Source organism: Lampetra fluviatilis, chromosome 45 (genome assembly GCF_964198595.1).
Source record: "Lampetra fluviatilis chromosome 45, kcLamFluv1.1, whole genome shotgun sequence".
NCBI classification, from domain to species: Eukaryota; Metazoa; Chordata; class Hyperoartia; order Petromyzontiformes; family Petromyzontidae; genus Lampetra; species Lampetra fluviatilis.
In genome coordinates, this window is record NC_136319.1 from 2994168 (window position 1) to 3006464 (window position 12297).

A 12297-nucleotide genomic window follows, 5' to 3' on the forward strand; every position below is an offset into this window, starting at 1 on the left:
ACTCATTCACTCCCTTTTCCAATCCCTCACTCACACAAACACCATCCTCTCTCAGAAATTTTCTTGGGAGATCATCTCTACCCAGTGCTTTTCCTGGTATCAGACTCTGGATCACTCATCGTACTTCCTCAACAGACGGCACTTCAATCAGCCACACACAGGGGCTGGCTACTCTAATATTTGAGGCACGGCAGCCCCAGCAGTCACCTTTCCCCATGATGTATGTATTTTGAACTTCTTTAATACCGTACATAGCCAACCGTAGTAATCGGATGTTATCAGGGCTGCCTTTGTCACCCCAGTGGCGATGCTTTTACACACTGCAACAGGTCCTCAGTTGAGGCTGAGTCGACCTAGTGGAGGCCCAGGACAGGTTCAAATAATCGCTACCGCTGGTGTTGGTGGCCATAAACGGGAATCGAACTCGGGTATCTGCCGGGTTCGTAGTGCAGTGCGCTAACCACCACACGATATAAACACGTGTCCACAAGCACGTACAAAACAATCCATACCACTGCTCCAATTTCAGTAACGCAGACTTTGAACTCGTAATCCCAATTTGGGGAGATGGGAGTGGAAAGTTCCAAGTTGTGGAGTGAGGAAGGCGTGCGTGTGTGTGTGCGTGTTTGTGTGTGTGTGCGTGTGTGTGTGCCACAGTGGTGAGCGGTAGTATAGCGGTTAGCACGTTGCGTTACAAACCCGATTATCACGGCCAACACCAGTGGCGAGTATCTGATCCGGTCCTGGGCCTCCCCTATGTCGATTCAGCCTCAAATGAGTACCTGGTGCGGTGTGTAAACATCGCCACTGGGGAGACAAAGGCGGTCGGGCGTGGTGCTGGCCACCCACCCCCTCGTGTACCGTTCCGGCCTTCATAGGTGCTCGCTAACAGCACTTGCCTCTACAGTCTGTCAAGGCTATACGGCGGATCTTTGTCTTTGTGTGTGCCACAGTGCCGGCCTTTGTTGTGGAGAGCGGTGGCCTCGCAACCAGCGCAATGCGGTATGAAAACAAGATCTGAACCGGTCCTGCACCTCCACTAGGTCGACTTGGCCTCAAATACAGCGGTCAGTAAACATCGCTACAAGGGAGACAAAGGTGGCCGCGTGTGGTGCTGGTCACCCACTCCCTACCATGCTGTGCCAACACGCAGAGGTGTTTCTACTCGCTAACAGCACTTGCCCCAACAGTCTGTTCATGGCTATACGGGGGTCTTTGTTTTTATAGTGGAGTGAGTCAGTCAGTCAGTACGTGAGTGGGTGAGTGAGTGGGTGAGTGGGTGACAGAGTGAGTGGGTGAGTGAGTGGGTGAGTGAGTGAGGTGAGTGAGTGGGTGAATGAGTGGCTGAGTAAGTGAGAGAGTGGGTGAGTGGGTGAGTGAGTGAGGTGTGTGAGTGGGTGAATGAGTGGCTGAGTGAGAGAGTGGGTGAGTGGGTGAGTGGGTGGGTGAGTGAGTAAGGTGAGTGAGTGGGTGAATGAGTGGCTGAGTGAGTGAGAGAGTGGGTGAGTGGGTGGGTGAGTGAGTGAGGTGAGTGAGTGGGTGAATGAGTGGCTAAGTGAGTGGGTGAGTGGGTAACTGGGTGAGTGAGTGATTGCATCAACGTACCACTCGTCGTGGCATCTGGGTTCAGTGCGGGTGGAATGTGGGTGGCTGAGCGGGCGAGTTGTGTTGTAATCGCATGGGGACATTTGTGTTGACCCCGACCCAGAAGAGAAAACCGCCGAACAAACACAAACTACAGAGCTGCACGTGTAGCCCACATGGCCTGTAGGGCTAAGTGTTTGGCAGCGACCAGCATCGCATCGTGACCGAGGTGGTGATGTGGCCACACGTGGGGAGTGGTGGTGCAGCCATTAGCGTGCTCCACTACGAATCCGGCAACCGGAGTTCGGTTTCCGTTCACGGCCACCAACACCAAGTGACGATTATTTGAACCAGTCCTGGGCCTCCCTAAGGTCGACTCAGCCTCAAATGAGTACGTTGGTGCGCAGTGTGTAACCATCGCCACTGGGGAGACAAAAGCGACCGGGCGTAGTGCTGGCCACCCACAGAAGGATGTGGGGCTGAATTGACTTGCTGATTACCGTTACCAGTGGTGCAAGGATTGACCTATGTGGAGGAGGCTCGTAAAGGATGCTGCTGGTCAGTTGGAGGCAGTCGACCTCCTACAACAATGGAAGGTGGAGGAGCAATGCTCATAACAATGAGCGGAGGACCGGGTGGAAAGCACAGCGTGGTGGCAAAGTGGGAAGCACAGGTGGTGCATATGCCAGCCCATGGTACATGGGTCTGCCCCGTGACCTCCTGCCAGCAGAGCCTTCCACGCATCACGTGACATCAAAGTGCATTATCATCATCATCTGGGATCCCTCGGGGATGATAATGATGATCATCCATCGACAGCGATGATGGTCAGAGTTTGTGAGTACGCAGGAACCACATATATTGTTTCAATGACAGCACGTGTGTTGTAGTTATTGATAGTTTGGAAAGCTTTGAGTGTCCCGGCTGGCCTGGGTGTATTGTCTCTTTTGTGCCCGCTTTGTCGGTTTCACGACAGCTTCTTCGAGACTCGAAGTGTCGTCGAACATCCCCCTGGTCCCTGGTGGACTCGAGCTCTCCAAGGTGAACACTCGCTCGCCGGCTACTCCCACGCTACCGGGTCGATGTTGCACTTGGTGAGGTTGCTCCAGTTGTGGATGTCCCGGTTAAAAAAATAATCATTGCCCCCTCTGGAGCATGTCCCGATCTTGGTTTTGGAGTAAAAGAGCTGAACGAGAAGGGCAAATTAGTGCGGTCTTCCTCAAGGCCCTCCTGTCACTCTTCTTCATCATCATTATCGATAGAAATCCGGCCGCAAAGACGCCTCCCCTGCAAACCTCCAACTCACTTACTCACTAACAATTGTTTTTATTTACCAGGTTAGGCCCCCACTGAGCCGTATAGTTATTTTTCAGAAGTGACCCGGCCACAAGTGACAGCTCAACGAAGTGGCTTATCATCATCACGTGGAACTTCATATCAGCAGGCGTGTTACGTTGATTTTGAACGCAGAGGGAAAAACAAGAGGACCCGGAGAAAATTCAACACGACCACGGGGAGAGAGACACGCAAACTCCAAACTTACAGCAGGCGGCGTCAGGGTCAGATCGAACCCATGACCTCCTGTATACCAGGTGAGGCACATCTCTCCGTCGTGGAGAAATGTTTGCCTTGGAAAGTCTCGAGCTGGGCATCCTGACAATGTTCCCAACCCGGCAGAGCTGCCGTCGAATGACAGCAGCCTCAATACTCGAGGATCCGGCCTGTTCAAGACCACCAATGATTGTTTGCTTGTCCTGCGAGGCCATGACAGGGATTATTACATAAGCAGCGCTGATGGAAGTTCTCAAGTGCCGATATAAGTGTCTTCCATATGCTGCCCCCGTCTCTCCGTGCCGTGCAGAGAGCATGGGGGATCGCGGCAGCGATGCAGACCACTCATTTGGCGGTCGCTCCGATGTCGTCATGGTGATTAAAGACCGAAGGCTGCGCTGGCATTTGCAACACGACAGTGAATCTCTCTCGTCGATGTCTACTCTGTGTGTGACGGGTAGCTGCCAAGATGAGGGAAATTAATACTCCACGTTCTCCGATAAGGTATCCTGGACCCTGATCGAAGGTGCAGGTGATGGAATGCTGGGAGAAGGTTATATAGACTGCACTATACACTATAATATCCATTACACTATACACTACATACTACACGATACACTATGCTACACAGGACACTATACACTACTAAACACTACACTATACACTACTATACACAACACTAATATACAATACACTACTACACACTCCACTATACACTACTATACACGACACTAATATACACTGCACTACTACACACTGCACTACTATAAACGACGCTATACACGACACCACTCTAATATATTTAAAGCAAATTTCTTTAGAACTGCTTATTGTTGCTGTTGTGATGTAACAGCCACTTGGTGGTGATGTCACGGCTGTTTGTTGTTGTTGTGGAAACTCCTCCCCCTCAACCCCCCCACCCCTCCTCCCCCAACCCCTTCTCCCCCAACCCCTCCTCCCCCCCACCCCCACCTTCTCACGGAGCCAGGCAGCCAGCGCCCCGGAGTAGGAGCCTCCGAAGGCGACCCAACGAGTTTCCTCGGGCAGATCGAGATCGCGTGACAGAGCGCGGATCAGCCCCACCAGGTCAGCCAGTCTGGGGCGGGGGGGGAATGGGGGGGCATGGGAGGGGGGGGGGAATACGGGAGAGATGTAGACACGGGGGGAGAGAGGGAGGGAGACACCTGGGCTGGAACCATGAACCCATGGAGGCCACCGCAGGGCCTCTCTCCTCATAACCTACGAGTTGCTGTTGGTCCCCTGCCTCCATTTTTCTTCTGTGACGTCACAAAAGGTCACTCGTCATCAGGGGCATTTGAGCCCTTACTGTTGGTCTCTGTTTTTGTAATTTTTCACGTTAATGTATTGATGAATTTGTATCCATTTTAAATCAAGGATTGTAAAAGTCCATGTCTCCCCCTGTGTCTCTCTCCTCGTGTGTCTCTCCCCATGGTGTCTCTCTCCCTGTGTCTCTCTCCCTGTCTCTCTCCCCATGTCTCTGCCCCGTGTCTCTTTCCCCGTGTCTCTCTCCTCGTGGTGTCTCTCTCCCCGTGTCTTTCCCCCCGTGTCTCTCTCCCCGTGTCTCTCCCCATGGTGTCTCTCTCCCCAAGGTGTCTCTCCCCCCTTGTTTCTCTCCCCATAGTGTATCTAACACCGTGTCTCTCCTTATCTCTCTGTCTTCCCAACCTCCAATTTTCCCACCCAATATTCTTCCTCCTCATTCTCCACTCGATCCATCTCCCGCCTCCGCCAAACCCCCCCACCCCAGCCCGGCCGCCTTTGTCTCCCCCACCCCCCCTCTCCACCCGCACGTTTACTCACGCCTGGCGCACTCTGAGGAAGGGCAGCACCGAGTCCGCGGCTCCCTCGGGGAGAGTGCTCTGTCCATAGAAGCGGTGTTCGGCTGCCACCACCATCGCTCCCATACGCTCGGCCAACTCCACGTGGGAGCCTGGGAGAAACGGGGAGAAGAGGAGAGAGAGAGAGACACGGGGAGAATAAGAGATTCGGTGAATAGGGACATGGGGAGACAGAGAGAGAGAGAGACATGCATCTAAATTATTTTTGCTGCTAGAAATTCCCAGGTGATGATGATGATGTCAGCCACTGCGTTGAGCTGCTATCATTTGTGACCGACCAGGTCGCTTCTGAGAAGGAAGCTACACAGCTCAGTGGGGCCTTACACCTGGCACAAATAGAAATAAGTAATATTTAAAATACTTTTTTTAAATACGCTTGAATGAAATGTACCGTACTCGTAATGGCAGAACTCCACGACTCCAGGAAGTGGCCCCGAAGCTTGCCATAACGTAAGGGACCGTGTTGATTTACAGCCAACGTCAGTTGAGCGTGGACAATTAGACCCAAGCCGAAACATAACATATAAAAAGAATGTTTCAAATTTTCTTATTATTTTTTTGATAGAATATAGTATTTTCATGAGTGTGACATAAGTATACCAAGTTTGCAGTCGATACCACATTGGCAAGTGGGTAAAATTTAGTTACAAGATTTGAGGATACAACAACAACAGAGTGAGTTAAATAAAAGCGTGTAATAAAAATAGTTAGCGGTGTGTAGTAAACATCGCCACTGGGGAGACAAAGGCGGCCGGGCGTGGCGCTGGCCACCCACCCCCTCGTGTGCCACAGTGCCGGCCTTAATAGGCGCTGCTGCTATTTGCTAGTAACAGCACTTGGCCGCAACATTCTGTTGCAGGCAACACGTGGGGATATTTGTCTTTGTTGAAGAGTTGTGTATGTGTAGAGGTGATTGCCACTCACAATTCAATAGCCCTGCAGTACCACTGGGTGTCAACAGGGTGCAGCAGCGTTACCTCAAGGGGGAAATGCCATGGGTCAAACCAGAGGTCGCAACCGGGTACCCGATACCCGTACCCTCCCCGATACCCGGCTACCCGTACCCGGCTGGGTACGGGTACGGGTACCGTTTGCGACCCTGGTGCGGCCGGGTACGGGTAGGCCGTGAGTCACTGGTGAGTAACCGTTTGTCACTCATTTCGGGTAAGGTACGGGTAGGGAACGAGTACCCGTACCCGGCCGGGAACGGGTACCCATTTGCGACCCTGGTGCGGCTGGGTACGGGTAAGGAATCAAAACCCGTTTGCGACCTCTGCTGAGAGCACTGGCTCAGTTATCTCCACACGAAGACTGAAGCCCGGGCTGCAGACAGGACCCTGGACTCCACGCTCTACAGTCCTTCTAAGGGCTGGACCTCAGTGAGGCCAGTGGTCAGGGGGAGAATTGGTCCCTGATAGATATGACCCTGGATCCAAGCTCTACAGCCCTTCTAAGGGCTGGAGCTCAGTGAGGCCAGTGGTCCAGACCCACGGACCAAGTGGTCGGGTCAGTCAGCCTCTCCTAAGTCCCAGCCGGAGGACATTAGGCTAACGGGTCACCAGTGTTAGGTCCCACCCAGTCCGGAGGCCATACCTACCCAGGTATCGGGTAAGGGGATCGTCATACTCCTTGTGTGTTAGGGATCGTGTCGAAGAAAATACAATAAATATAGTGTGCCTCATAAAGAAGTTTATTCGTCAATAATTACAACACTACATGTGTGTGTGTATATATAGACTGGTACCGAGGAGGACGTTGTATTTGCTGAGTGGATTCTCTCCGCCGATGAAGAGGAAGACGGGACTACCCGGACCTTCCCAGTAGCGGTTATCGACCCAGAACCTCTACACACACACACACGAAGAGATGGGGGGGGGGGGGTACGACAGCGGGTTCTCAACCTTTTGTTGGCTTACTGTGTAGACCTCCTCGTTGTTGAATTGAGTTTTTACTGAGTAGTTACCCCCCCTCCTTTGTCTGACCCAATACGGTTCTGAGAAAACAATGTATGCGTCCATAACAGAGTTTTTTGTTGGGTTAGATCACGTAAATATTGATGTACACTATACACTACACTATTATACACTGCACTATATACTACTATACACTGTACTATACACCACACTACTATACACTACACTACTATACACAATACACTGCACTACACTACTATAGACTACACTATACACGACACTACTATGCACTACACTAAACGCTACACTCCTATACACTCCACTATACACTACACTACTATACACTACACTATTGTAGGGCTGTTACAGAGAGCCCGTTATGCATGGCAGCCTATGGTAAACAAGCACAGTGGGCGGGGCTACGTCAGTGCACGGGCAGGTGCCCTCTACGACGTCCGCGCTTCGGACGTTACGATCCCCCGGGGCCCCACCCCTCAGGGAGGGGGGTGTATAAAAGGGGAATGTATCGGGGGGCTCGGGAGTGATGTTTAGCTAAAGAAGAGGAGGCGGAAAACGTCTGAGATAGAGCCCTGGACTCCCCCTGGTACGCCGTCCTTATCAGGACCGCGCAGGCTCGAGCCAGTGGCGTGGTACCAGAGCCAGAGCCAGTGCTGGTCTGGACTCTGGGTACCGGGCCCGACTGACCAGTGTCGGGCCAAGATAGCCTCCCCTAGCCCATTAGTGGAGGACTCAGAGGCAGGCTAAGGTTAGCCTAGAGGTGTGTCCTCAGATAGACGGGTGAGGGGGCCGATACCCCCTCAATTGTGTATGTCACAAAGTTGGTATTCAAATAAACAAGTGTGCCTCCAACTCCGGTGTCAACGAGTCATAAGCGTTACTACATCTGGCGTCAGAAGTGAAACAAAGTACGAACATGGATACACGCCGGACGACTCGAGTCGGAGTACCAGGGGCGGAGGACACCGCTGCAGTTGGAGAGCCCGAGACGGCTGAAGATGCCATCGAGCAGCCGGGGCTGGGTGCATCCACGCCACAGCAGCTGGAGGAAGGGGAGCCGTCGACGGAGGGGCTGAGGCAGGCGCATGCGAAGCTGGCCGAGCTGCTGTACGCCGCAGCCGCCATGCTCGATAACATCACACGGCTGGGGGCTGCGGGACCGCCACGAGGCGACAGCAGCCAACGACCACAGCGCCTTCCCGCCATTTCAACGGAGCAACATTTTGAAACTCCCGCCATCGCCGCAGCTGCTGTTGAGGGCATGGCCGCTCTAAGCATCGCGTCCAACGGCGGGAGTACAGTACCTGCCGCGTCACCACGGGTGCGACCGGCGATGCCATCGCTGCTTCGGGCCGACGCTGAGTCGAGTGAGGGAGACGAGGGAGCGCGATCGTCCTCTGCAGCCGCTGCCTTACATCAGCGACTGCCGCCGCTCAAAGAATTTGTGGGCGAGGAGGGCGACTGGGGCGGCTTCCAGCGGCGCTTCCTCGCTCACCAGGAGATGGCACAGGCTCTCCGAGCTCTGCCAGCACTCCTCGACAGCGACGCCCTCGCCACACTAACATCGGCAACGAAGGAGAGGCGTTCCACGCTGCGGAAGGCGATGCAAGTGCTGTCCGCTGTGTATGGGCCACCATCGGACTGTCGTCAACTCTTTTACGATCGCCAGCGGGGGACGAAGGAGTCGCCCCTGGCGTACCGTACAAGCCTCCTGGCGCTGGCAAAGGAAGCCTTTCCACGAATGGACGACGAGGGGATCGACGCCATGGTGACAGAAAAGATACTTTTGCTGGCGGACGACTTAGACATCGTCATTGTCGCACAGGACGATGCAGAAATGTGCTCCCTCCAAGCGGCCCGTCTCCTCCACGCAAACCTGTCCTCTCAACGACGGAAGGCCAGCAAGGCGGCGAGCGGGCGCGCCGTCGCTGCGGCCACCCTCCCGGCGGAAGAAGTTTGCGCCATCAACCATCGACGGCAGCACGGAGGGGGAGCGCGGGAGGACCGGGCCGGTTCAAGCCGTCTACAACATCCATCGTCGCCACCAGCGCTTCCACGCTGTTATAACTGCGGCATCCGGGGCCACGTCGCCTCGGGGTGCCGCTCTCCTCGGCAGCGCGGGACGACACCTCAACGGGACGCCGGCCCTCGTCACAAGCTCCACCATCATAATCCGGCGAGTCGCGGCACCCCTCATGGTTGGCCCACGCACACGCCCGTCACACACTCGAACACCGCAGCGAAGGGGGGGCCAATATCGCGTACCATGGCACCATCACGCACCGCTCTGGGTACTCACATTGAACCCAGCCAGTGGTCCGTGTTGGCCCATCGGGTTGTAGCCGCGTCGTCGGGGTCGTCGGCCGTTGTAGGTCACATCGATGGGGTCGAGGTGCGCATCCTGGTCGATACAGAGGCATCGGCGACCATTATTTCGGAGTTGATTTATAACATTCTCCCTGCCCAGAGCCGTCCTTTGATGCCTGTTAATGTACCATTCTTTGCTGCTAACGGGGGTTCACTTGGCATCATCGGACAAATTCGAGCCCAGATTTGTGTCGGGGATATTAAATTATCTGGGCCGATTTTTGTTTCCTCCTCGCTGGCGGTTCCGTGCCTGCTGGGGACGGACTTCCTGGCCAAAATGCCGATTAGGATATTAATCGACCAGGGATGCATTGAGCTCCCATCGGGCCGACGCATGGCGTTTCTGCCATCCCCCGCTACGAGCCAGACGGCGTGCGCGACGGTGCCGGCGTTCGTAGATAGAACGGTGCGCGTTCCTCCGGGGGCGCAAATGTTGATCCCCTTGAAACTTCGGCGGCCCTTCGCTAAGGGCATTGGGGCTCAAGGGGTTCTGTTGGGACCGTCTAGGGCCGGGGTCAGTGGACCTAATTTACTCCCGGCCCAGACCATAGTGAGAGGGGAAGGAGAACCCTTCTTCGCGGTCCTCAATGTGGGCTCGCAGACGGTGGTGGTCCCACAGGGGACCGTGCTTGCTCACGCAACGCCGGTGCCCTGTGAGGAACCCGTCGCGAGTCATGTCGGCGCTGTCCCTGCACCGCGGCCACATTCGGACAGCGATGAAGGGTGGCTCGAGGCGCTTTGCGCGGGATCGACGGACCTCTCAAATTTAGAGCGCCAACGTCTTAAGACACTACTGCGGGAATTTTCCGACGTTTTCAGTCGGGATAAATACGATTTGGGCTGCACTCATCTGCTGCGTCACCACATTGATACGGGTGACAGCGCGCCAATACGCCAGAATCCTTTTCGGTTGAGTCCCGCCGAAAAGGACCATGTCAAATCGGCTGTTGATGACATGCTAGCCGCCGACATCATTTCTCCCTCCAACAGCCCTTGGGGAGCGCCGATCGTCCTGGTTAAGAAGCAGGACGGTTCGTTGCGGTTTTGCGTTGACTTTCGGCGCCTTAATAAAATTACGGTTGCCGACGCATACCCGCTCCCACGGATGGACGAATCGCTTGACGCCTTGGCGGGAGCGCGATTCTTCTCCACATTGGACTTACTTTCGGGATTCTGGCAGCTTCCTCTGGACGATGATTCAAAGCCTAAAACTGCTTTCCGTACTCCGCATGGCCTGTTTCAATTCAACCGGTTGCCGATGGGCTTACACTCAGCGCCGGCAACTTTCCAGCGGTTGATGGAATTGGTTTTGGCTGGTTTGCAATGGGAGTCGTGCCTGATTTATTTGGATGACGTCATTGTCTTTGGCAAAACTTTTGATGAACATCTTCAGAGGTTGCGGGCGGTTTTCCTAAAGATGCGGGCTGCTAATTTGAAATTTAAGCCCCAAAAATGCCATTTGTTACGCGAGTCGGTGCGTTATTTGGGGCACATCGTGGGGCGCTCAGGTATTTCTACCGATCCCGCCAAAACGCAGTGTGTAAGCTCCTGGCCGACTCCCACCTCAGTGGGAGAGGTTAGGAGTTTTATTGGGTTTGCATCGTATTATAGACGCTTCGTCGCTAATTTTGCGACTATCGCCAAACCCCTACATGCTTTGACATCTAAAGGGGTTCGGTTCTGCTGGGGTCAGGAGGAGGAAGCTGCTTTTTGCTCCCTTCGGGACGCTTTGGTAAACGCTCCTCCCCTGATTTACCCTGATTTTTCAAAACCGTTCTTGCTCGACACCGATGCGAGCAACACGGGTATTGGGGGCGTGCTCTCCCAGGTGGTTGACGGCGTGGAACGTGTGGTTGCGTACGGCAGTCGGGTGTTGTCTCCAGCGGAGCAACGGTATTGTGTCACCCGTAGGGAACTGTTGACAATTGTCCATTTCGTCCAACAGTATCGCCCATATCTGTACGGTCGGCATTTCACCGTCCGCACAGATCATGCGGCACTGCAGTACGCCCTGAGGGTTCAACAGCCATCGGGACAATTGTCCCGATGGTTGGAGGTCCTCCAGGATTACGATTTCCAAACCACATACCGTAAGGGCGTTCGCCACACCAACGCGGACGCTCTGTCACGCTTGCCAACCACCTCCGAGTGTGCATGCCTCCTGGGGTCTGGACGTTGCAGGCCTCCAGGGGACACATCGGTACCTGTCTTGGCGGCCGCCAACGACGACGATGCAATGGTTCCTAATTCGATCGAACAACAGGGCAAAGATTCCCTGTTGGGGTTGCCCGTCATTGAATGGGGGCGCCTCCAGATGGAGGATGTCTCCCTCCTCGGGTGGCGACGTCGCGTTGGCGGTGCGGCGGGGGGAAAAAGAGGTGGTTCCGACGCATGGGAAATGTGCCAAGGTCTGCTAATGCATTGGGACGGGAAGTCACGTCGACATCGGCTGGTTGTCCCTACTGGGTTGCGGGGTAGGGTGGTATGGGCCGCTCATGAGCGCCTCCTACACCTGGGGACCCAAAAGACTCTCGCCTTGCTGCAACTTGATTTTTACTGGCCTGGCATGACGAGGGATGTGGGGGATTTGTTGGGATCGTGCCCTCAATGTGCACAACGCAAACCGCCGGCACGGGAGTCTAACCCGCCCTTGCAATCGATCAAAGTGTCCAGGATAAACGAGCTGGTCGCTCTGGACATTTTGGGACCATTCCCCGCCACCCCCAGAGGGAATAGATATTTGTTGACGGGTGTCGAGTATTTTACACGCTGGCCTATGGCCTGGCCTTTGGCCAACGAGTCGGCAGCAGCCATCGTGGAGGCCTTTGTTCAGGGTTATGTCCTGGACAAAGGTGCTCCGGAGAGGCTGCTGACCGACCAGGGCAGAAATTTTTCCGGTAAACTACTCAGACAAGTCTGCGATCTCCTGGGCACAAAGAAAATTCGGACCTCCCCATATCACCCACAAACTGACGGGATGGTCGAACGTTTGCATCGCACCATCT

General features: G+C 54.6%; 1 protein-coding gene across 1 annotated transcript in view; it reads right to left on the minus strand.

Moving 5' to 3' along the window:
- LOC144947472 (thymus-specific serine protease-like) overlaps positions 1-12297 on the minus strand; it is a 38094-nt gene that overhangs the window by 11031 nt on the left and 14766 nt on the right. The window contains exons 4-6 of the mRNA XM_078876701.1: positions 6739-6838; positions 4957-5086; positions 4108-4231 (exon numbers count right to left, since the gene is read on the minus strand). Coding sequence (XP_078732827.1) covers positions 4108-4231; positions 4957-5086; positions 6739-6838 — 354 coding nt within the window. The remainder of the gene's footprint in view (positions 1-4107; positions 4232-4956; positions 5087-6738; positions 6839-12297) is intronic.